A 25,012-nucleotide genomic window follows, 5' to 3' on the forward strand; every position below is an offset into this window, starting at 1 on the left:
GGACAATCGTCTAATCTCTTCTTGGTGAAGAGCCGCCCACAATTCTTCCCAATCTGGAAGATTCGCTCTGCCCAGAATACTCTGGACGAATGTCTCCCACTCCTCGGAGACTGTGTTTAGAGCAATCCTCACCATCAACTCCTGATCTGGCGTGGCCCCTATGGAAGTCAGTTGGTCCCGGATCTCCTTCAATCTACCGAGGAAGTGATCTATCTACTCCTCTTCTGCATCTAGTATGACCGCAGTTGATTCTCAAGTAACATCTTCCTCTGCACAGAAGTGTGTTGATACAACGTCTTCAAGGTGTCCCACATTTCCTTTGTCGTTTCCTTCTTGGCAATATGTTGGACCACATGATCCTTGACCCCATCAAGGATTATGCATTTCACCTTGGCCATTGCTTCCTCGTACTTTTCATTGTTAGCTACGTCAACTGGGATAGCCATTCTTCTCAAGGCGAAGGCCTTGATGCGATGTCTATCTAGAATGGACAGGATCCTGGCCTTCCAGATGACAAAGTTGGACGCCCTGTCCAGCCTGTCCTGATCCCTCAGTCCATTCATGGCCATCTCTTTGCTCTTCCTTTCAACTCCTCTGAGTCTCTACTTCCCTCTAGAAGTTCTCTCTTCGACTCCCTCTGAGTCGCTACTTCCCTCCTAGAAGTTCTCTGCTAGACTCCTTCTGAGTCTTGATTTCCCTCCTAGAAACCCACCTGCCAATCGTCGATTCGCACCTCTCCGATCTCCTATGCACCTACAGCACTGATCTGGATTTCTTAGCTAGAAATTCGCCTAGGTAGCAACTCCCTCTACCTTGGTTTTGCCCCGTTAGGTACTGTTCTATCTCGGCAGCAACAGCACCCCACCAGCTTCACTCCACACAATCTGCCCACAACTTCCTATGCCCTAGCAACTGAAGGACTAAGCCTCTAGGCTCTGCGCAATCCCAACACTGGCTGAAATGCTCCCCTAGCCAATTGCATCAACCCTCCTGGTCTCTGCGTGGCTCTTTGTGATCCTTTTCTGCCCTCCTCGGCCTCTGTGCTAGCCTCTCTATGGCTTGAACTGATGACGCAGTCCCCCTACGTCAACCCTTCTCCGCCACTTTCTACTAAGAACAGCTTTTGTCACTCGGTACAGTTGTTTCTATTGCAAATACTCTTATTCATCTGGTGCCTTCAGCACTCCTGTGATATGCAACCACACCCTCTGATACCATGTTGAAATTTCTAAGTATTACCCGTTAGAAATTTTATCTGTATTGTCTGGTTTATTTCTCCTACTTGTTTAATTACTTAACAAGCTATTTAACCATATAAATACTGAAATAAACACAAATGTAGTCTCAACCATCTACAGATCATCAACTGAAATAAATAGACAAACACACAAGGGACACCGTTATTTTTGGACAATCATTCCCTGGAAAAAACCCAACTTGGGAAAATCAGTGCAGCAGTTTTGAGGGTCTTCTTATTAAGCAGCTTTCTTGAGTACAACTGGGTGCCAACCTGGCTCATGTTGAAGTTTCTAAGTGTACCAGTTAGAAACCCTCCATGCACTTTATCTGATTTATTCCTACCTACTTGTTCTGTTACTTAAGAAGTTATTTGCAATGTAAATACTGAAAATAAGCACTAGTGCATGCTCAACATATTACAGATCAACAAATGAAGGAAACAGAAACAATCACACCAAATGACACTGTTATTTTTGGACCAATGTCCCCGGAAATACCCAATGTGGGAAAAACGGTGCTACTATCTGAGGGTTTTCTTATGAAGCAACATCAGAGTACAATCTGGGTGCCAAATCCGGCTTACCCAACAGAGAATTTCCTTGGCAGTATAACTCTCAGTTTGAGACAAATATCCCGACTGAAACCCCGAAAACACCTTTCGGCAGCTCCTCAACTCCAATCTTCCCCAAAAACCCCAGCGTCTGCCTTTCTGGACTGCGTCAACCTCTCTCCGCCCAGCGCTGGCCCTGTGTCACCCTAAATGGGTTTGCGTCAGCCTCAATAGGCCCTGCGTCAGCCTTCTGGCCCTCCGCGTCAGCAATGTTGGCCTCTCTGAAGCAATGCGCAACTCCCGGTTGCCTCTGCATGGCCCTGCGTGAGCCCTAGCTGCTACTACATCACTCTCTCTGGCTCCTACGCTGCTCTCCTGGCACTATCTTTGTCTCTCTGTACTCAATGCCCCTCAACTGCAACTCGGATCAACTCTGATCACTCTAGAAAATAGAATGACAGATCACTCTGGTGTGCTCTCCAAGTGACCATCAAGCCTCCTCTTATACTTTTCTCATTGACATATCAAAAGCCGAGATTAAGTCCCTAACCGATGGCTAAGATTAGATCTAGCTTGATCCATGTCTTTTGCACCATTCTAACACAGTTTTATATTAATCCACATTAATATTTAAATTTCCCTAAGTTTAGACTTAAGTACTCCATTAAAAATATTAATTATTTTAATATCTCCCTAACTGTTTAGAATCTGCCCAAACCCTTTCTAGGTATTAGAGACCTCATGTGCCCCAACCTCTCTGCCAAATTTCGTGGCTAAGCACATATGATGCTACCACAAATCAACAGCTCACCCGACAGAGAAATCAATATGGTAGTAATACATCTCTTCGAAAGCAAATATTCGAAAAGTATGCTCCACGAAAACTCTCCAACGCCTCTCTAAGGCACTATGTCAACCCACCTAGCCTCTGCGTCAGCCTAGAACCCCCTGTGTCAGCCTACAGAGGCTCTACGCTGGCTCCCTGGCCCTCTACATCACCCACGCAGGCCCTCTAGCCCTCTGTGTGGCTCCTGCATTCTCTGCGTCTGCCTTTGCACTGGTCTTCCGGCAATATCTCTGCCTCTCTGCTATGCACTCACTGCCCCTCGCTGCAACTCTGATCACTGGTTCGATTTCTCTTAGCAAACCCCGCTCTAGAAAATCGAACTCATTGATCAATCTGGTGTTTTCTCCAATTGATCCTCAAGCCTCCTCTTATACTTTTCTTGTTGGCCCTTCAATGGCTGAGATTACATCTCTAATCAATGGCTAAGATTAGATTTGGCTTTATCCATGTCATGTGGAACCTTCTAACTCAGTTTTATATTAATACCCATTAATATTTTTATTTTAATATCTCCTTAACCGGGTAGAATCTGCCCAAACCATTTCTGGGTCTTGGAGATCTCATGTGCTTTAGCCTCTCCACCAATTTTCATGGCTAGAGCACATCCAATGCGACCCCAAATCAACAAATGACAAGAAGAAATATCAAGGCGTTGAGGACAGACAATGAGGGTGAATACACGTTTAATGAGTTCACTGATTTTTGCAAGGAGGCAAGAATGAGGACAGTAGCATGCAACCCGCAATAGAATGGGGTTGCAGAGAGGAAGAACTAGTCTATCGTCAATGCAGTGAAGACCATGATCCATGAATAGAGTTTGTCGATGTTTTAGTGGGTTGAGGAATGCAACACAGCTATGTATTTACTATTTTCAGAACAAGAGCCCACACCAGATTTTGGAGGATAAGATAACAGAGGAAGCATTCACATACAAGAAGCCTAAGATAGGACATCTCAAGATATTTGTTTGTCTAGTTTACATCCACATACCTAAAGAGGACAAAGTTGCAGCCCTAAGGTGAGGGGGGCATCCTAGTGGGATATAGTGAGGATTCAAAGTCTTATAGAGTCATCCTAACAAATCAAAGGAAGACATTGGTGAGTCGAGATGCCTAGTTCAAGGAAAACTTAGCATCTAGGAAATCTCAGGACCTAGCAGTAGTTGTAGAGGGGCCTCAAGAGGAGGAACCAAGAGCAAAGACTTCCAGTTGTAGAGATAATAAGCCTTTCGTGCAAGAGGAGCAGTGAACTCCTTTGACATCATTCAAGAGGCCCAAGTAAGCAGAGCAGACCTTATGGGATGCTCAGGAACATGTTGAGCCTCCCAAGGCCAGTTTCAAGGAAGAGGAAACCTCTGTAGAAGTTTCTGACATACATATCTTTGATGGTCAGTATCATAGACTCAAAGCCTTTTAGCTTTGAGGAAGCAGCCAACCAGTAGGTGTGGAGAGATGCCATGGTGGAGGAGCATAACTTCATCATGAAGAATGATGTCTAGGAGATTCAGTCGAGACCAAAGGGGAATTCAATTGTGACTTCCAAGTAGTTTTACAAGGTAAATCATGCAGCAGATGGCAGTGTAAAAAAATACAAGGCCAGATTTGTGGTTCGTGGGTTCTCTCAGAAAGAGGGAGTCCGGAGCAAGCTACAAGGAGAATTTTGCTCCCATAGCTAAATACTCCTCTATTCGAGCAGTTCTTTCGATAGCTTCTAAGATGGGATGGAGCATCCACCAAATGGATGTGAAGATCGCCTTCCTCAACGACATCATTAAGGAAGAAGTCTACATCGAACAACCATAGGGGTTGGAGGTCCATGACAAAGGGACGCATGTATACAGGCTTAAGAAAGCCCTATATGGACTCAAATAGGTGCCCAAGGCCTGGTATGCCAAACTTGAAGGTGCCCAAGGCTTGGTATGCCAAAATTGACAATTGTATGCAGGTCATACGCTTCACCAAGATTGAGGCAGATCCCAACCTATACTTCTTGTTGGTTGGATTTGAGCCCCTCATTTTGGTGTTGTATGTGGATGATCTCATTTTGACAGGTACAGAGAGACTGATTGCAAGTTGCAAGTCAGATCTAGCATCAGACTTTGAGATGAAGGATATGGGGTAGATGCATTTCTTTCTAGGACTTGAGCTTTGGCAGCAACAGGGCACCTGTATAAACTCAAACAAGTGCCCAAGGCCTGGTATGCCAGAATTGACAGTTATATGCAGCAACTAAGCTTCACCAAGATTGATGTAGATCCCAACCTATACTTCTTTTTGGTTGGTTTTGAGCCCCTCATCTTTGTGTTGTATGTGGATGATCTCATTATGACAGGCGCAGAGAGACTAGTTGCGAGTCATATATTGTTGGAAATAATACTGAGAGGGGGGGGTGAATCAGTATTATCAAGCAATTTACCAAATCTTCCTTATTTGATCTTTTGAATTATTCTTGCATATCAGTACCATAAAACAATGAGCATGAATAAAGAAAATAGACAGTCACACCAAAGAACACAAGATGTAAGGTGGAAACCCAATGCGGGAGAAAACCACCTGCTGCAATATGTCTCTATCTTCTTTCAAGAAATTCTTTTTACAATGATTTTGTACTGGTGCAGTCCTTTACCAGCACGCAGGCTGCAACCTGCAGAGAGCTACAACTCTCTCTCGTTTTCCAGTTTCTCCTGGAAGGGAGCTACAACCCCCTACTTCTTTTCATGAAGAATCAAATGATCAACAAGTATATAACAGATACAGTCCACTACAGATATCAGATCAGTAATTACAGAAATAACCCAGAACACCTTATGAACAGAAATATACAGTCAACAGATCATCTTAAGACAGGGACGCATATTTTCTTTCTGTGACCTGCGACTGGACGCAGTCTACCTTCCACTGTTCTGCGTGCCGACGCACTGTTCCTCTATGCTTTGCTGCGACCGGCGCACTCAGAAACACTATCGCGCCGCGTCTTTTGCTTCAGAGACGCACCCAATAACACAGTCGCGCCGCGTCCTTTGCCTCAGAGACGCACCTGAGCCTTTACTGTACTGCGTCCCGGCGCACTTTCCCTTCACTGAACCTGCGTCCCTTCAGATATAAAAGATATGAGGACTTCAGAACCAACCCAAACACTCAGATCCACAGATCTGATCATGCGCCATAGAGATCACAGTCCATTAGAAGATTCGCCTTCATAGATCTGGACTAGATCTCACCAAAAGATATTCAACCAAGATGATGCTTAATCCAAATGAACTCCTTTGCTTTATATAGGCAAGCTTCTCCCCAAAACATGGAACAAAACCACGAGCCGACACCATAGAAACACAAAACCGTCGGCTAGATACCACACAAGAAACCCCCACATGCTTTTCTCTGCCTTGAAATGTGTGCACTGGGCGGACGCACCTCCTGAACGACTGGCCTGCGTCCCTGGACGCGGGTTCTGTATGGTATACCTGCGGGGACGCACTTGCTGAACATATTTCCTGCGTCCTTCTTGATTTATCACCTGAATGGGTTTGCCATCAAGGACAACACCTGAATCATAATGCCAACAATCTCCCCCTTTGGACTTGATGGCAACCACATAATCTTCAGCTTCATTCTCCCCCTTTGACATCAAGGGCAAAGGGTATGCTCCCCCTATGCTCATGCATCTCCAGATCTGTAACCAGAAATCCATCATGAAGGAGATAGAGACATATTGCAGCTATTTCCAAGATCTCCTTCTCCATAATGCCAACAATGCATTATGTGCTCCCCCTGAGCCTATACCACCAATAGGAAGATGATCAACAGTAAGATGATGCATCAACAACCCCCAGCTTTTGCCTGAGGTATTCAAAAGTGTCCCTGGGCAACGGTTTGGTGAAAATATCAGCAACTTGTTCCTTAGAAGGAACATACTCCAACTTGACCTTCTGTTCAAGTACTTGTTCCCGGAGAAAATGGTACTTGATTGGTATGTGCTTGGTTTTTGAATGCATAACCGGATTCTTTGAGATGCTGATTGCACTTGTGTTGTCACATAAGATAGGGATTGGAGGAGTACAAGTGATTTGATAATCCTGCAAATTCTGCATCATCCAAAGGAGTTGGGTGCAACAAGATGCAGCAGCAACATATTCTGCTTCAGCTGTAGACAAGGCAATTGAACTCTGTTTCTTGCTGAACCAAGAGACCAGTCTGGGACCCATAAAGAACGCACCACCACTTGTGCTTTTCCTGTCATCCACGCTTCCGGCCCAATCTGCATCTGTATAGGCATGAAGAGTAAGATCTGTATCTCTAGGATACCATAAGCCATAATTTTGAGTCCCTTGAAGATATTTGAAAATTCTCTTCACTGCTTGAAGATGAGTCTCCTTCGGATTTGCCTGAAATCTTCCAACTATTCCAACTGCATGCATGATGTCTGGTCGGGTACCTGTCAAATATAGTAAACTTCCAATCATAGATCTGTAGGTTGGTTGATGTACTGCTGCAGATTCATCATTTGCACTGAGACTACATCCTGTGACCATGGGTGTACATACTGGTTTTGCATCTTCCATGCCATATTTCTTCAAAATCTGCTTGAGATACTTGGTTTGAGATAAAAAGATTCCTCCTTCCTTCTGTTGGATTTGCAAACCAAGGAAATATGTCAGTTCTCCTAGCAAGGACATTTCAAATTCTTTCTGCATGACTGAGGCAAAGCTTTGACTCATAGCTTCTTCATTGCTGCCAAAAATAATGTCATCTACATACACAACAAGTATTAGCAATTTGTCATTTTCAACTTTTATATACAGATTGCTATCTGCTGAACCTTTTAAGAAACCTTGTTGATGAAGATATTTGTCCAACCGGTAGTACCAAGCCCTTGGAGCTTGTTTGAGACCATAGAGAGCCTTTTTCAATCGACATACAAGATTTGGATCATTTCCAAGAATGAACCCATCTGGCTGTTCAATGTACACTTCTTCTTCCAGGTCTCCATTCAAAAAGGCTGATTTCACATCCATTTGAAATACTTTGAAGTTCTGAAAACTTGAGAGAGCAAGGAACATTCGGATGGCCTCAAGTCTTGCAACAGGAGCAAAAGTTTCTTCAAAGTCTATTCCTTCTTGCTGCGCATACCCTTTACAGACGAGTCTGGCTTTGTTTCTAATTACTTCTCCATTTTCATTCAATTTATTTTTGAAGACCCATTTTGTTCCAATAACATTCTTATCTTTTGGTCTAGGAACCAGCTCCCAAGTGTTGTTCTTTTCGATTTGCTCAAGTTCTTCATCCATTGCTTTCACCCAACATTCATCTTTGCATGCCTCTTTCACATTTTGTGGTTCGGTGGAGGAAAGTAATGCCAAATAGCTTGAAGCTTCTGCAACTGTTCTTCTAGTTTGTATACCTGCTTCTTTTTGTCCCATGATCTGAGATTCTGGATGGTTTTTCTGAACATATCTGGATGGAGTCTTTTCTTCTATTCTTGTCCGTTCTTCTGCTTCTTCGTGAGGTTCTTCTTGAGATTCTTCTTGAGGTTCTTCTTCTTCATCATTCTGTCTTTGAGGGTAGCTCTCATCTTCTTCGATGTCTTCACGATGTATTTGCCTAGGAATATATCCCTTTTCATCAACCACTACATCAATGCTGTCAACAATTCTGCCAAGTCTTTTATTGTAGCATTTGTATGCTTTGCTATGTGGAGAATAGCCAAGAAGAATGCCTTCATCTGCTCTAGGATCAAGTTTGCCAAGCTGCTCCTCAGTATTCTTGATATAGCATTTGCTCCCAAATATTTTGAAGTGCTTTACCGAAGGAGTTTTACCACTCCAGAGCTCATGAGGGGTTTGAGTGCTGTTCACCCGGACATTTGTCTTGTTGAGAATAATAACCGCAGTATGTGCAGCCTCACCCCAGAAGGTTGCGGGGGTTCCTGATTCATCAAGCATAGCACGAGCCATTTGTTGGATTGTTCTGTTCATTCTTTCAACAACTCCATTTTGCTGAGGCGTTCTAGCTGTAGAGAATTCTCTCCTTATCCCATGTTCATCACAGAAATCGAAAAATTCATTTGAAGTAAATTCCCCACCTCTGTCAGATCTGAGGCACTTAATTTTGTGACCTGATTCATTTTCAGCCAAGGCTTTGAAGGTTTTGAATTTTTCGAATGCTTCATCTTTGTGCTTCATAAGACCTAACCAAACAAACCTGGAGAAATCGTCAATAAATAATATCAAGTATTCCTCTCCTCTAGGTGTTCTTTTTCTGAATGGTCCACATACATCTGTATGTACTAGCTCAAGAGGCATGCTGGCTGATCCTTCTTTCTCTGGAAAGTTAGTTCTGGTTTGTTTTCCAAACTGACATGATCTGCATATGGTGTTGTCAGGAATTTTGATATCTGGAAGATCGCGAACTGCCTGATATTTGCAAGCTTTCCTTATTTGTGAGAAGCTTAGATGTCCCAACCTTCGATGCCATAACCAGTGCTCTTCATTCTTGCTTAGATAGCATTGTTGTTGTCCTTCATCAAATATGTATAGATTATTTGGAGTTCTCTTTCCTTTGAGAACTGTTTTACCTGTATCAAGATCACGAACAAGGCATCCATTTGATCTGAATATAACCTCGGTTCTTTGATCACACATCTGGCTGACACTTAGTAGATTATGCTTCAATCCATCAACAAACAAAACATTTCCAGCCTTAACATCTTCTTTTAAAGGAGCAATACCTTTTCCTTTTATAGTTGCAGGAGTATCATTTCCAAAAGAGACTTTCTTTCCCTTTTCTAAATTAGAATAAGACTCAAGTTTTTCTTTATCACCTGTCATATGCTTCGAACATCCACTGTCAATGTACCATAGATTTTCTTGTCCTTCTGCATAAAATGCTATCCCACATCTTTCTGTTTGAGGTTCCTTTATTCTCCATGTTTTGGCGCCTGAGGCTTGTTCCTTTTTCTGCTCTTGTACCTTTCTTTCCGGAAACCTGCTTCTGCATTCAAAGTCTTTATGTCCAAAATTATTGCAAATAGAACATTCAACTTCATTTTCAAGAGCTGAAAAGTTGTTATAGGTCCTTTTTGTAATCCCTGTCATACTTCTTTGTTTTTGAGCTTCCCTAGTCATGATTGTTTTATACGCAACACATTGAGCTGCTTTGTGACCAAAGTTATGGCAAGAAAAGCATTGTCCATTGAAGAAGCTTCTGCGATTATTGGATCTACCAGCCAACTGATTGTAATTTCTATTTTCATCTATTCTTGAACCAAATTGAGAAGATTTTACCTGTGGCTGGTTGTGGCTTTTGTTCACCCTTAAGCTGGATTGCCCCTGATAGTTTCTGCTTGACATTTGTCCCTGCTTTACCTGATGATCTTCCTTGTGCTCTTGCTCATTTCTTCTTGCTGCATCAAGATAACTTTTTGAAGTGGATGCTTGAGAAGTTTCTCCATTATAGCCCAAACCTGTCTTATTTAGTGGAGACCGCTGCACACTGATAATCTCATCCAAAGTTTCAGATCCTTTGACAAACTTGAGATTAATAGTTTTTGTTTTCTCAATTTCTTTTCTAAGACCAACAATTTCACCTTCTAATTTTTCAAGATGTTTTTCCTTTTCATCAATTTGGAATTGTAGAGTATCAATAATCATGTTCTTTTCTTCTATGCATCTCTTGAGTCTAGTAATTTCATCATAAAGGTTATCCACATCTACAGCATCCTCATAATCATCATCTTCAAATGCCATTAACAACCTATATTTATTACCTTGTTCATCTTCATCACTGTTTGATAAGCCATCACTATCTTCATGGGTGTAGTAGCTTTTCTTGCTTTGTTTCTTGTTCCATCTAACTGGTTCCTTTCCTTTATCCTTATAAGAGCATTTTGCAGCATAATGACCTACTCTTCCACAAGCAAAGCATTTGAAAGGTAGCTTACCTCTGAACCTTCCAGAACCTCTTTGAAGATTTCTGACAAAATTTGATTCTTCTTCCTCTTCTTCTGGATCATGGCTTGCTTCATAGTAATCTTCTTTGCCTGATGCTTTAAAAGCAGCCTCCCTTCTGTCTGATGGTCCTCCCTTTCTCATTTCATAAGCAGTTAGAATTCCATGTAGCTGAGACATAGTAAGAACACGGAGATTTTCTTTTTCTTCTATTGCAGATACTTTGGATTCAAACTTGGGGGATAATGATCTTAGAATCTTTTGAACTACTAGAGACTCCTTTACTTCTTCACCCAAATTTTTCATACAATTTACAATCTCATCTACCCGAAGAAAATAATTAGCCACACTTTCATCATTATACATCTTGAGAGTCTCATATTGAATTCTGAGAGTTTGAAGTTTGGCTTGTTTTACCTGTTCATCTCCTTCATAGCTTGTGATCATTTTGTCCCATATTTCTTTTGCTGATTTGAAGTGCATTACCTTCATGAATTATGTTTGGGATATACTTCCTAATAGAGTACTGACTGCTTTTGCATTTGTTTCATACTTCTTTTTCTCAGCTGGATCTGTAGGAGTAGCTGAAGGAAAAGCATAGCCTGTTTCTACAATGTCCCAAACTTCAGTACCAAGAGATTGAAGATATGCAGTAACTCTTACCTTCCAATAATTGAAGTTTGTCCCATCAAAAACTGGTGGCCTGATTGATGCTTCTCTCTCGTAGTTTCTCATGATGAACGATCTACCTTCAAGCGATCAAGCTTTTCTGAAGGACCTGCTCTGATACCAATTGTTGGAAATAATACTGAGAGGGGGGGTGAATCAGTATTATCAAGCAATTTACCAAATCTTCCTTATTTGATCTTTTGAATTATTCTTGCATATCAGTACCATAAAACAATGAGCATGAATAAAGAAAATAGACAGTCACACCAAAGAACACAAGATGTAAGGTGGAAACCCAATGCGGGAGAAAACCACCTGCTGCAATATGTCTCTATCTTCTTTCAAGAAATTCTTTTTACAATGATTTTGTACTGGTGCAGTCCTTTACCAGCACGCAGGCTGCAACCTGCAGAGAGCTACAACTCTCTCTCGTTTTCCAGTTTCTCCTGGAAGGGAGCTACAACCCCCTACTTCTTTTCATGAAGAATCAAATGATCAACAAGTATATAACAGATACAGTCCACTACAGATATCAGATCAGTAATTACAGAAATAACCCAGAACACCTTATGAACAGAAATATACAGTCAACAGATCATCTTAAGACAGGGACGCATATTTTCTTTCTGTGACCTGCGACTGGACGCAGTCTACCTTCCACTGTTCTGCGTGCCGACGCATTGTTCCTCTATGCTTTGCTGCGACCGGCGCACTCAGAAACACTATCGCGCCGCGTCTTTTGCTTCAGAGACGCACCCAATAACACAGTCGCGCCGCGTCCTTTGCCTCAGAGACGCACCCGAGCCTTTACTGTACTGCGTCCCGGCGCACTTTCCCTTCACTGAACCTGCATCCCTTCAGATATAAAAGATATGAGGACTTCAGAACCAACCCAAACACTCAGATCCACAGATCTGATCATGCGCCATAGAGATCACAGTCCATTAGAAGATTCGCCTTCATAGATCTGGACTAGATCTCACCAAAAGATATTCAACCAAGATGATGCTTAATCCAAATGAACTCCTTTGCTTTATATAGGCAAGCTTCTCCCCAAAACATGGAACAAAACCACGAGCCGACACCATAGAAACACAAAACCGTCGGCTAGATACCACACAAGAAACCCCCACATGCTTTTCTCTGCCTTGAAATGTGTGCACTGGGCGGACGCACCTCCTGAACGGCTGGCCTGCGTCCCTGGACGCGGGTTCTGTATGGTATACCTGCGGGGACGCACTTGCTGAACATATTTCCTGCGTCCTTCTTGATTTATCACCTGAATGGGTTTGCCATCAAGGACAACACTTGAATCATAATGCCAACATATATAGCATCAGAATTTGAGATGAAGGATATCGGGTAGATGCATTAGTTTCTAGGACCTGATGTTTGGCAACAACTGGGCATGATCTTCCTCAGACAAGGAAAGTACACTAGAGATCCTAAAGAGATTCATGATGGAAGACAGCAGATCAGAGAGACTAGTTGCAAGTTGCAAGTCAAATATAGCATCAGAATTTCAGATGAAGGATATCGGGTAGATGCATTAGTTTCTAGGACTTGATGTTTGGCAACAACCAGGCATGACCTTCCTCAGACAAGGGAAGCACACTAGAGATCCTAAAGAGATTCATGATGGAAGACAGCAGATCAATGGCCACTCCAATGGTGGCCAACCGAAGAATATTGATTCTTAAGTTTCAAAGTTGGCAAACTCCAAACAGTACAAGCAGTTGATTGGCTCATTGATGTATTTGGTCAACACTCAGCCAGAAATCAACTCTGTTGTTAACACCCTTGGCCAGTTCATGGTGGAACCAAGAGAAATTCACTGGGTTGCAGCAAAGCACAAACTTAGATATTTGCAGGGCGCAATAGGATATGGATTGTAGTACCTTGGTGGAGATGATGTGAGGCTCCAGGGCTACTCAGAATCAGACTAGGCAGGCAATGATGCAGATCAGAAGAGCAACTCTAGGTGTTGCTTCAATTTGGGGTCAGTAGTGATTTCATAGTTTAGCAGGAAGCAGACCTCAGTGGCACTAAGTTCAACTAAGGCAGAGTACATGGCAGCCAGTCTAGCTAGTTGTGAAGTCATTTGGCTTCGCAAGCTACTCACAATATTGTTTGGTTACAAACTTGAGCTGACAATGATCCACTGCGATAACCGGAGTTGTATGAAACTCTTGGAGAATGCAGTGTTTCACCACTGGTCAAATCCCACTGAGAGTGAAGGACTCTTCCGTACCACAAAATGCTCCGTTCATCAAAAATTTACAATGAACACACCGGCTGAAAGGAAGGGTAACAGGTACAATGCCGCAAGCTCAATCCTTGTGATAAAAAAACACAAGCATTATGATGAAAATCACAAGTACAAACCTCATCCAATATGAGGGGTAACACCGCCCAATAACTCATTACAGCCAAGCAAGCACCCTCACAAAATAGGGTGAACTATAGTATCGCAGGGATAAACAGAGATTATACATAGAATTTCGACGGAAGCATGTCTCATAATGTGATGGTCAGCTGTTAGTTGTCTCTTGTAAGAATCCACAGCTTACCAGTCATCAACATAAAGGCACCATTAAAACAGACAGATTTATTGTGCCAGTTGCAGAAGCAGACGAAACTAATAGCCTAATGCAGAACTATTCATAAGCACATTTTTAAGAACCTAGCTAGATATGTTGGTAGCAGCAAATATGCAGATCACCAAGAAGAATTTGCTTGGAAAGGAGTACACAGACAATCAGCCATCTGAATATCAAAGTTTAAATTGGCCAAAACACAAATAAGAAAAGCAACATCTGTTTCGAGAGCACTGTTCCAAAAAAAATCTACAAAATTTTTCAAATTTAAAAGGCAATATAATAGTCTGTTCTACTCATTGAAAAATAAAGCTATGCTTCCAAAGTGAATAAAAGAGAGTAAATGCATCAAAGATCTTGATTTATGACTATTAGAATATGAGAAAGATTAAAATGATAACAATGGTATTAAGTGATTTTTATTTACGAGTCAATTAGGTTTATCCCAAGCGGTTGTGTATTATCTGTTGGAATATTCGGCAATAATGGGGGGGTGATGAATCAATATTAACAATTTTTAATTTCAAAAACTTGTGAACACATCCACAGGTATAAAGCAAAGCACATAAATATACATAACACAGATTTTTACATGAAATCACGGAATGCTTTTCTATATATGAAGAGTACATTCAAATTTATCAGTGCCAACTCCCTGGTTTACCAGCACCAACTCCCTGATTTATCAGTACCAAAGCTTGTAAAAGAGTCAATATTAGTCAAAGAAGGTCTGCCTTTCTAGTAGCTACTCCTCTGTCCTTCAGAGAGGCACTCAGCTTCCTAAACAAAACACTTCATTCAACAAATGATCCTTGAACTTGGCCTTCCTTATTAGCAGAACTCGACCCTAGTACTCTGTCTCCTCCACAGGGTTCAGCCTCTTCAATAGAAGACAGTGTTAGATCTTCAAAACAGATCTGAAACTCGCCTTCAAACATACCAGGATTTAGCCCTCAAAACAAGCTTGAGTTCGGCCTTCTTTGCAACAGAACTTCAGTCCTGAAATTTGGCCTTCAAAGGGGGCAGAATTTGGCCCTCAAGAACAGGTCTGCAATCAGAGTTCTAACCAAGGCCAGAAACCTTCAAAAAGTGTGCCAAAAATCCTTCCAAAATAAGCCAAGGCCCAAAACCCCTTCAAAAATGTGCCAAAAATCCTTCCTAGAAAGTCTCTCCAAATCAGTTCTCTTCACTTCTAGTTCACGAGGTATGAACCTCATAACTCATTTCCTTCATATGTTTGAACAAACCCGAACTTCCTTGATCGAATGACTTAAAATGCTCCTTCTCACATTTATTTATAGTGCATTTGGGGTCTAAACTAGGCCGACTTGTCCACTAGCTAGGCCAACTTGTGCAACTAGTAGAATGTATAGTGAATATTCAAAAATCATTTCTCCTCAACTGTGAGGAGCTAGAAGGAGTTCCATATACCATTGGCAAGGTCTCGGAATAAGCTTTCCAACCATATATGTTATGCTTCCATTTGAACTAGGTAAATGGAGTAAAAATGCATTCAAAGACAGGGTATTCAAATGGGGCATTAAAATCCCAAAAACAATATTTTGAAATATGCTATTTGAATATGTAACTTCCTCTTTGATTTGAACAACCTTTCATTGACAACTTCTTTCAACATTATCCTCTCCACCAAGGTTATATTGCCACAAGTGACATGTTGAGCTCTTATTGAGTATATTGTTGTAACACCCTTGAGCCGTTTGTTGACAAAGCTTCAAGCTTTCTGCAAATTATGCTTTACCCTAGATACATCCTTGGAACGAGGGAAGTTCCCGGTGAAGAAAGATGGCAGCATGCAGAATAGAGATATTAATCTCTCTTGGTAAGGTATGATTCAAATGAAATTCTCTGGAAAACAGATTCAAATGAAACTGACAAATGCTGAACTGTATCCCAGAAGCCTAATGCATAGTTCATGCTACGAAAAAAGTTAGACCATCCCAAAAGATACTTGAATCAAGGTAACAGTTGATTTCCATTTTAAACCCATATTGTCCGCATCACTTTTAACATATGCCTGTAAGATAAAAATTGAAATGTTTAAATGCCAAGCAAATCTAAAATTTACCTGAGAAAGAATTTGTAAATAGCTTGCCTTCTAGTTTATCCACTTGATAAGCAATTGATGAATTGATGTCACATGACAAGAAGAACCTAAATTCATTCCCACTCATTGTAGCTACTACTGGAATTCACACCAAATGTTCTTGACCTGCAACAAAAGAAAAGATCAGATCTCAGACCTCCACATTCCCTTAGGCTTGAAGTCAACTCCAGAAATGAATTGCACAAAATTTACATTTCACCCAAAATGCCACAAGTTGCATATTCATTTTTCCTCAAAGCTTCACAGTATGTGTTGAGATTAAAGATGGAATGGAGATTATTGGTGATCAAGAACACCTGAGGGCTGAGAAAGATTATGCATACCTGTGAATCTAGAAAATATCTTATAGCGAAAGCAATGTGGAGATTACTTAAAATATAGAACCAAATTAAAATGTTAAAATATTTGTACATCAATCAAGGTCACTTACACATGCCACTATCTCAGTAAATTACACTGAATATTTTTACAGACATATCCAAACTTGTTAAAATGAGATTTGGTTCTCTAAGTAGTTGACCATTCCATTCAAAATTCCACCAAGCAATGTTGTTAAAATAAGTCAAGCTAAACTACTAAAACTCAGTTATTTTTCCCTCCTCTTAAAATAACTGACCGTAGTCTATTTTAAGGATTCCACACAAGTTAATTTCTTAAAAGTAATCAGATAGCTTTAATTGGAATACAGGATTTAAGAAAAAATAGCCCTTAAAATTGAGTAGATAACCTGATGTAAAACTTCCATCAAAAAGTAAGAGCTTATTTGAAGGGCTACAAATGCCCTCAAAGGATAATCTTCAAGGTTATTGCCCAGAAGGGACGGAAACCATGAGTTTGTTGAATATTTACACACCTGGAAAAAAGACAAAAAACTTGCAGCTAACAAAAGATTGTATCACTATAGGATGAACTGTGCATGAAATTGTACGATTTTTGCATTTTCAGACAGTTTGAGCAAAGAGTTGATCCCCATCTCTTCTATCTGTTAAGTAGGTGATTGGTCCCAGGAAAAGGGCCTGTATTTGCTACTATTATCAAAGAATTTGTTTGTGTTAAACAATGCTACAAGCAGCTCTCTAAAGGTTGATGCGGTTCCACCTAGTCTCACCTGATTTTGAAAAATAAAAATCATATACTCAATACTGGAAATTATTGCTCACTTTAAATTCTATGCATCATTGATATGGACAATTTATAGCTGCATGGCTTAATTTCACCTGAAATAATATCTGAGTTTTCATGAGAATATCTGTATTCAATAAGCCTAAATGAACCAATCTAGGACAGCATTTAGGCAATGCATGGGAATGCTAACTTGGTCAAATGAGACGTTTAAGTTTCTTACAAGGTAAATGGCTCATGCTGAGTGCATGAGACTCTCCCTCAGCTAGTGACTGTAAGGCCCTGCACATTGAAATGGCATGCACACTCACAACCATGCAATGAAAGGTTACATATGGTCATTGTATGGATATTATGAATGTTTACAGATTCTATATTGGGCATTATGCATACATCTGTGAATTGTTTATGCACAGTTTCTTCAACTGCATGTCTGCTTGAGGGAGGCACAAGTGCTTGCATGGGTATTGGTAAAATTCCAGATAGGGATAAGTGAAGTGTTAGAATATAACACTCACTGTGTAATAAAGTCACTTTATGACATTAGGTTATGCTCATGTTCACCCTTCGTGTAAACCAGTCTATCCCACATTCTTAAGTTTGCTTAATGAACAATGATATGACATAAACTCCATTGTAATAAATGCACTAGTTATTCTTTGATGATATCATATTGTGTTATAGGGAGTATCTTCCTTTGAGCTTAGCTATGAGACTCAATCCTCATTTTGTTGAAAAATGTGTAACTAGGTTAGGTCTTCATAAGTATGAAATGAACTTTTGATTCTTGTAAATTGTAAAATGAAAGAAAAATTATTATTATTATTTTTGGAGCATGAGTTTCATGCTCAAGGTCTTTTATTTTATAGGTCAAGCACCCATTGAGTGCTTCTAGGGTTTGTCCTAGGTCAAGAAATCAAAAGTGTCATTGTAATAAGTTGAAGACCCCATCGGGCACATTGTACCTTGTAAAGAAAATTATTTTTGTCTTTAAAAGTGTCGAAATACCCTCCAAGACCAAGTCGGCCTAGCCGTTGGCAAGTCAGCCTAAAATGAAGAGCCACGTCCACCTTGAAGAGCCTATAAATAGAAGAGAACTCGTCCTACTTGAGGCATGTTGTCGCCCGGATTGTACAGCCACCGCGACAACACTCGGGGCGGGGGATGTCACTCTAATCCCCACCCACTTCGTTCTAGCTTCTCTCTCAACCGCAGGTTATGGGGGGTAGCCCCTATGGAATGAGTTGAAGAAAAACAAGGTGGAAACTGGGAACCAACTTGTTTGGGAGACACAGATGAGTGGCCTAGGCTAAATTCAAGCAAGATTATTAATTAGATTAGATTTTAAAATATGAGACTAGTGCCTTAATGGAGTCACAAAGTCTTGATTATAATAAAATGGAACCAAACGATCAAATGGACACCCGTTGCTTAAGATGATTGACTAACCTAAATGTTATGCAAACCTATGACCCATGTGTGATGCAGAGATCTTAGCTATTTTTAGTTAAATGTCTAATCTAGATGTAACCTTCATTTAACTATTTTGAAGTTGGGCTCCAAGGTAAGTTGTAAGAAGGAGGCCAATAGGAAACAGGCTAGGGCCTGATTAATGATACCTTTTGTTGTGCTCCTACCACCCGATGCCTCTGGTGCCGCAGACATTGTGGCTCTGACAACTGCAAGGTCACCGTGTTAACCACCGAAGAGTTGTCGAGACCCCTCACGCTAAGTGAAAAGGGTTGCCCTATATCTCTATCAACCTAACTTAAGCTAGGAGGTAAATTATTACTACAATCTAAATCCAGTATGCTTATGCAAGAGATTATGGGTGAGATTATCTTGAGTTAAGAAAAGTTATTTAAGTACTTAACAATGTTGTGATACAATCTTAAACAAGATGAGTGTTAAGAGATACAAGTGTAAATTTCAAGTAACCAAATTATCCACCAATGATTATTTAAACACAAGATATTATGCCAATCAACAAGATCAATGTCAGATTCTGAGTGCAAAGATGAGATAAGTCAATTTCAAATCTATGACAATTTATATCAGCAGTAAAAATTCAGACTTTATCAATGTTATAACAGCAGTGAAGAAACCACTTCAAATCATGAAATTTGCCTTACACATATTCAGTGATATTTCAGTTCTGATTGTTAGTTTACAGCAATAGACAACCACATATCAGCAAGCTAAAGATGCCAAAAATAGATGGCCAATATGCCCAAAAATAGTAAAAATGCACTTGAACTCAAAATTTTCAATTTTTAGGGCTTTTAGGAAGTGTGATTCAGAAATTTCAGAACTGATAAATTTATTACAGCAGTAAATTATTCACAGATCAGCAAGCTAGAGATACTGAAGATGATGCCCAAAATGTCTAAATTTCTAAAATTAGTAAGTTTCGCCGGAAACTGAAAATCCAGATTTTTTTTATCCTTATCCAGTATATGCTTCAGACCTAAATTTTTCAATTATGCAGTAAATTCCAGCAAGCTAAAAAGTTAGATCTAGGTCAAATTAGAGATGCCCAATTGGTCAAAACTTGTAAAAATAGAGATTTTGCAATTCTAAATGATTTTGACAATTTAGTATGTGATTTTAGGGCTTAGATACTAATTATTTGACTACTGTAATAAAATTGAAGCAAAACAAGGGTTTAGAGGTCAAACCCTAGACCCAAGGCCCTAAAGATCCTATAGTTGAAATTTGTTGAAATTTTGGGATCACGTTGTCGTTTGAAAAATATGAATTTTGAGACCTTAGGCCTAAAAAACAGCCAAGTATTTAGCCTTGATTTGTTTGTCTCTACATGTCCATCTTCATATCAACGACATAGCAACAAAGTTGTGTCGCCTCTCTAGTGGGAATGATGATGAACTTTTCAATTGATTTTTCATTCACCCTTTGGAGTTGTTCAATCTCAAGGAATATCACGGCTCGAACTTTAGATACTTTGTGAAGTATCGGTATAATGGAGACGAAGCTAGATAGAACTTCCAAGGTTTCAAGTTCCCATTCTTCTATCATTTCGATGGCCGCATCCCCCATTCTTTTAGCCAATTTAATGGTTCTAGTCATCGTTGTTTCGTTTTCTTCATGTTATGATTTCCACACATTAATTAGAGATCGGTCCTTTCTCTTTGTATTTTTTGAAGGTCATTATTGACTCTAATCGCATGGGCTTTCAATACCTAGAGGTCGATTTGTGTCTTTTGTGTATGTTCAACCTTGCATTAATATCTTGTTTGTGACTTTCATTCAAATTCTTTAGCTCACTAAGATGAGCCTCCTTGAGTTGGCTTATCTGTTGTTCTAATTGAGTCTAAAAGAGACTGATACTCGCGCAATCTATTGTTCCAATTGAATCTTAAAAGACTCCAATAATGCTATATGTTGTGTTTCCAACCCTTATTGTTGATCGGGTTCCAAATTTCTCTATGCCCAAGGGTAAGCTTTATGTGGTAGCTTTATTTGTTGTAGCCAGAGATCTTAAAACCAAGTTGTGTCTATTACGGCCTTTTGGTTGCTCTAATCGATTATACTCCATATTATCCTCTGCTCTAGGCTTTCCTGAATGACTTCTTCCTCCTTGATGGATGGTTCCAATTTTTCTTCTCTTAGAGACATTTCTTTCGTAGATTTGTTGTAGTAATAGTAGCCCAACTCAACGGCTTCATTGTTGAGGTCCCTGGGTGATCTGTGTTAGTTTTTGTAGCAACGATTGTGTTCTAGCCACGAAATTTGGTGGAGAGGCTACAATACATGTATTCTCCAAAACCCAAAAATCGTTTCTGGAAATTCCACCTAGAGATGACTTAATCAAAATAATTAATCTTTTTTAATGGTGCCTAAGTCTAAACTTATAAAAACTGATTAATTAAATGGTATTAATTAAGTCATGGTGAGAATCTTCTAGAAGAAGACATGGACTGAGTTCTAGTTAATCTTAGCCATTGATTATGTTTTAATCTTGGTCGCTGATGTCTCAACGAGAGATTATAAGAAGAAATTCGATGGGGGGTGGAGAACACACTTGAGACACCAAGAAATTCGATTTTTCTAGGAAATCGATTTCCAGACTAGTGGTTGTGTGTTGTCAGAGCTGATTCAGTAAGATTGAAGCAGTGAGAGAGGGGCAGGGATAGTAAGGTCGAAGGGAGATTTTCCAGTCTGGTGAGTGCATAGCAGAGAGAATGTGAGTTCCACAGAGAGGCAACGCAGAGCAGAGAGGCAGCGCAGTGCTTCAGAGGGGAAGCCGTATTTTGTTGGGGAGAAGCAGTGATTCAGTTCTAGAAGCCGGAGTGGGAGCCCGGAGGCCAAAAGAATCGATCTTCCAGACAGCATCTGAACAGTTAGTGAGAGAGACACTAGTCTGAATTATGTGACGCAGCACTATGTAAGCTGATGCACAGACTACGCAGAGGCAGCAGAGAGCAGCTCATCTTGAGCCAAGGTCAGTGTCGGATCATCGATGGGAATGAGATTTTTCTCACTAGACTTCTGTCAGTCATTTCTCTGTATGGATTGCTAGATTTGAGCATCCATAGTCTTGTACTCAGATTTACTACTGCATAATAATAAAACCCTCAGTTGCTGCACCGATTTTCCCAAGATGGGTTTTTCCGGGGACATTGGTCCAAAAATAACTATGTACTTGTGTATGTGTGCATCTATTCTTCTAGCATTATTTTTTTCCACAATATTGTATTTGTGAAGGCTGCAATGTATTAGTTTCGATATTTACCATAGGATGCAATAAATAATTTGTTCAATTTATTTAACAAATAGAAGAAACTTAATCAGTTGTTGCAGTAGGATTCAAGGTTTCCAAATTTTCACATGGTATCAAAGCACAGATCATAAGCTGGAGAGCTCAGTAGCAGACGGAAGAATTTTGAATCTCTGCAGAGGCAGTGCAATCCTTGGGCCAGGAGGGTCAGTTTTTGAGGAAAATTTATTTCTCTGAGAGAGTCGACAGAGAAAATAGATTTTCCAGATCAGAGATTACCAGAGGCAGAGGGAGACGCAATATTTTTCCTTGCAGAGCAGATCTTCAGTTGGGACGCAACGATTTTGCAGCAATTTGCTAGTGCAAAATAGCCTAGAAGTTCGAATTTTCATAGCAGAGCAGCAGTAGTTGTGAGCAAATTTGCCCACTCCAACAGGGAGTGCGAAAAGCCAGTCAGCAACTACATAGAGGAGAAGAGGAGGAATTCGACATCTTTGCAGAGATGGCATCAGAAGGGCTGACAGATCAGGATCAATTGAAGGGAGCCTCCAGCTATGTGATCTGGAAGGTAAGAATTCCATGTCTTCTAGATGAATACGATCTCAAAGCTTACATCAATAGTGTGGTAGTTCTACCCGTAGATGCAAATTCGCTGAAGGCCTACAAGAAGGAGATGACAAAAGCAAAGAGGTTGATTCTTGATGGGGTTCGAGATCACGTGGTGTCTCACATAGCTAGCAAAGATACTACCCGGCAAATGTGGGAGGTACTTGCTACACTATACGAGGCATCTTTCGAGCAGCGGAAGATGTATCTTCAGTAGGGTCAGCGCCTCAGCCTACAAAATTGGTGCAATTTGCTCTCAACAATGTTTTTGAAGAATGGCATGTCTTCGTCCAGAGTATTTTGACCAGAGAAAAGTTGCTAGAAAGGGGTCGTATGTGAGTTGTTCTGCAACAAGAGGAGACTAGATGAGATTTGGTGAAGACCGCCATCACTGATAGCAACAGCAGTGGGACAAAGCAAGTAAAGGAAGAGGAGGATGTGGCCCTCGCATAAAAGGGGCAACAAGAGCAGCGTGGGAGGAAGGACATTTCCAAAGTGAAATGCTTCAGATGTGGTGAGCTTGGCGACTACAGCACTCAATGTCCTCTCAAGAAGAAGGACAAGGAGGAGAAGCAGGCTGCTTCCGCAAAGATCGACAAGTTGTCCTCCAGATTGGAGGGAGAGTTTGCCATGATCACCGAGATACCTCCAAGAGTAAGGTGGGGTGACTTGGTTTTGTAGCCCCAAAGAGCTACAAGATGTGTAAGATTCTTGAAGAGGTCCACCTCATGAATCAATACCTCGCTATGGGAGCCCATAGCATGCAGTGGATCAGTGGCAGATGGTGCAGTTAGATACCAAAGTGATAGATGCGGTAGCTAGTAGTGGTCAAATATTGAGCAGCGTAGAGCTGAGTTGGCAGCAATGCAGTTGGCACAGAGAAAAGTCAGCAGCAGCGCAGAGGCTTTAGTGGCAGCGCAGAGTCTAGCAGCAGTCAGGACTCAGGTGACAGATGAGTCATACTGTCACAGTTGATTCAGTATTTTGGATGTTTTTCCGTTGTAGTTGCAGCAGCGACAGATGGAGAGGGAGTTGCAGTGTTGGAAGCAGTTCAGCAGGGCCAACAACAACACAGATGCAGCTCACATCAGAGTTGCGCAGTAGTGATGGGCAGAGCAGCCAGACATCAACAGCGTGACAAGAGGTGGTGCAAAGACAGGGTGTTGCTTCAGTGGGTTGCGGCACTAAAATACTTTCCTCACTAAGAGGGAGTGTTAGTTTTTGTAACATCGGTTGTGTTCTAGCCACGAAATTTGGTGGAGAGGCTAGAATACATGCATTCTCCAAAACCCAAAAATCATTTCTGGAAATTCCACCTAGAGACGACTTAATTAAAATAATTAATCTTTTTTTAATGGTGCTTAAGTCTAAACTTAGGAAAAATGATTAATTAAAAGGTATTAATTAATGGTGAGAATCTTTTAGAAGACATGGATCGAGTTCTAGTTAATATTAGCCATCGATTATGTTTTAATCTTGGTCATTGATGTTTCAACGGGAGATTATAAGAAGAAATTCGATGGGGGTTGGAGAACACACTTGAGACACCAAGAAATTCTATTTTGCTGGGAAATCAATTTCCAGAGTAGCAATTGTGTGTTGCCAGAGATGATTCAGTAAGATCGAAGCAGTGAGAGAGGGGCAGGGATAGTAAGGTCGGAGGGAGATTTTCCAGTCTAGTGAGTTCATAGCAGAGAGACAGTGAGTTCCACAAAGAGGCAACGCAGAGCAGAGAGGCAGCACAGTGCTTTAGACGGGAAATCCTATTTTGCTAAAGAGAAGCAGTGATTCAATGGCAAAAGCTGAAGTGGGAACCCGGAGGCCAAAAGAATCGATCTTCCAGACAGCAACTAATTAGTTAGCAAGAAAGACGTCGTCCAAGATGTGTGACACAGCACTGCATAGGTTTACACAGGGATTGCGCATACGGAGCAGAGAGCAGCTCATCTTGAGCCAAGGTTAGTGTCGAATCACCGGTGGGGGTGAGATTTTTCTCACTAGACTTTTGCTAGTCATTTCTCAGTATGGATTGTTAGATTTGAGCATCCATAGTCTTGTACTCAGATTTACTACTGCATAATAATAAAACCCTCGATTGCTGCAACGGTTTTCCCAAGTTGGGTTTTTTCGGGGACATTGGTCCAAAAATAACTATGTACTTGTGTATGTGAGCATCTATTCTTCCAACATTATTTTTTTTCACAATATTGTATTTGTGAAGGGGCCGAAGTGTATTAGTTTCAGTATTTACCATAGGATGCAGTAGATAATTTGTTCAATTTTATTTTTTTTTAACAAGGTCAGGTAGTTGATATATTACCAAAAGCTTTGATGGAGCAAGCTCTTATTACAATTGACTGTAGCATGATAACATCTAAGCCATGAGATAGGAACGCAGTCTCTTCTCCTAAGCTTGTGTTCAAAACTTCATGCATTTTTATGAGTATTCTAGAGTACTGCCTAACAAACTGACCTACTAGGAAAAGAAATTTACATGTCATGGATTCTCGACACTTTTTCATGGCTTGTAGATTGATTGCTCCTCAGTTGGTTGGTTCTTCTTGTCATAATTGA

The 25,012-nt window shown here is 40.7% G+C and overlaps 1 protein-coding gene across 1 annotated transcript in view; it reads right to left on the minus strand.

The window, feature by feature from the left end:
* Positions 1–25,012, minus strand: part of LOC149216329 (phosphatidylinositol 3-kinase, root isoform-like) — a 328,543-nt gene that overhangs the window by 289,876 nt on the left and 13,655 nt on the right. Inside the window, exon 2 of the mRNA XM_089389911.1 lies at positions 15,934–16,077. Coding sequence (XP_089246037.1) covers positions 15,934–16,039 — 106 coding nt within the window. The 5' untranslated portion in view covers positions 16,040–16,077. The remainder of the gene's footprint in view (positions 1–15,933; positions 16,078–25,012) is intronic.

This window comes from Pinus tabuliformis, chromosome 1_1 (assembly GCF_031772625.1).
Source record: "Pinus tabuliformis cultivar Carrire ecotype Pingquan chromosome 1_1, CPIR1, whole genome shotgun sequence".
NCBI classification, from domain to species: Eukaryota; Viridiplantae; Streptophyta; class Pinopsida; order Pinales; family Pinaceae; genus Pinus; species Pinus tabuliformis.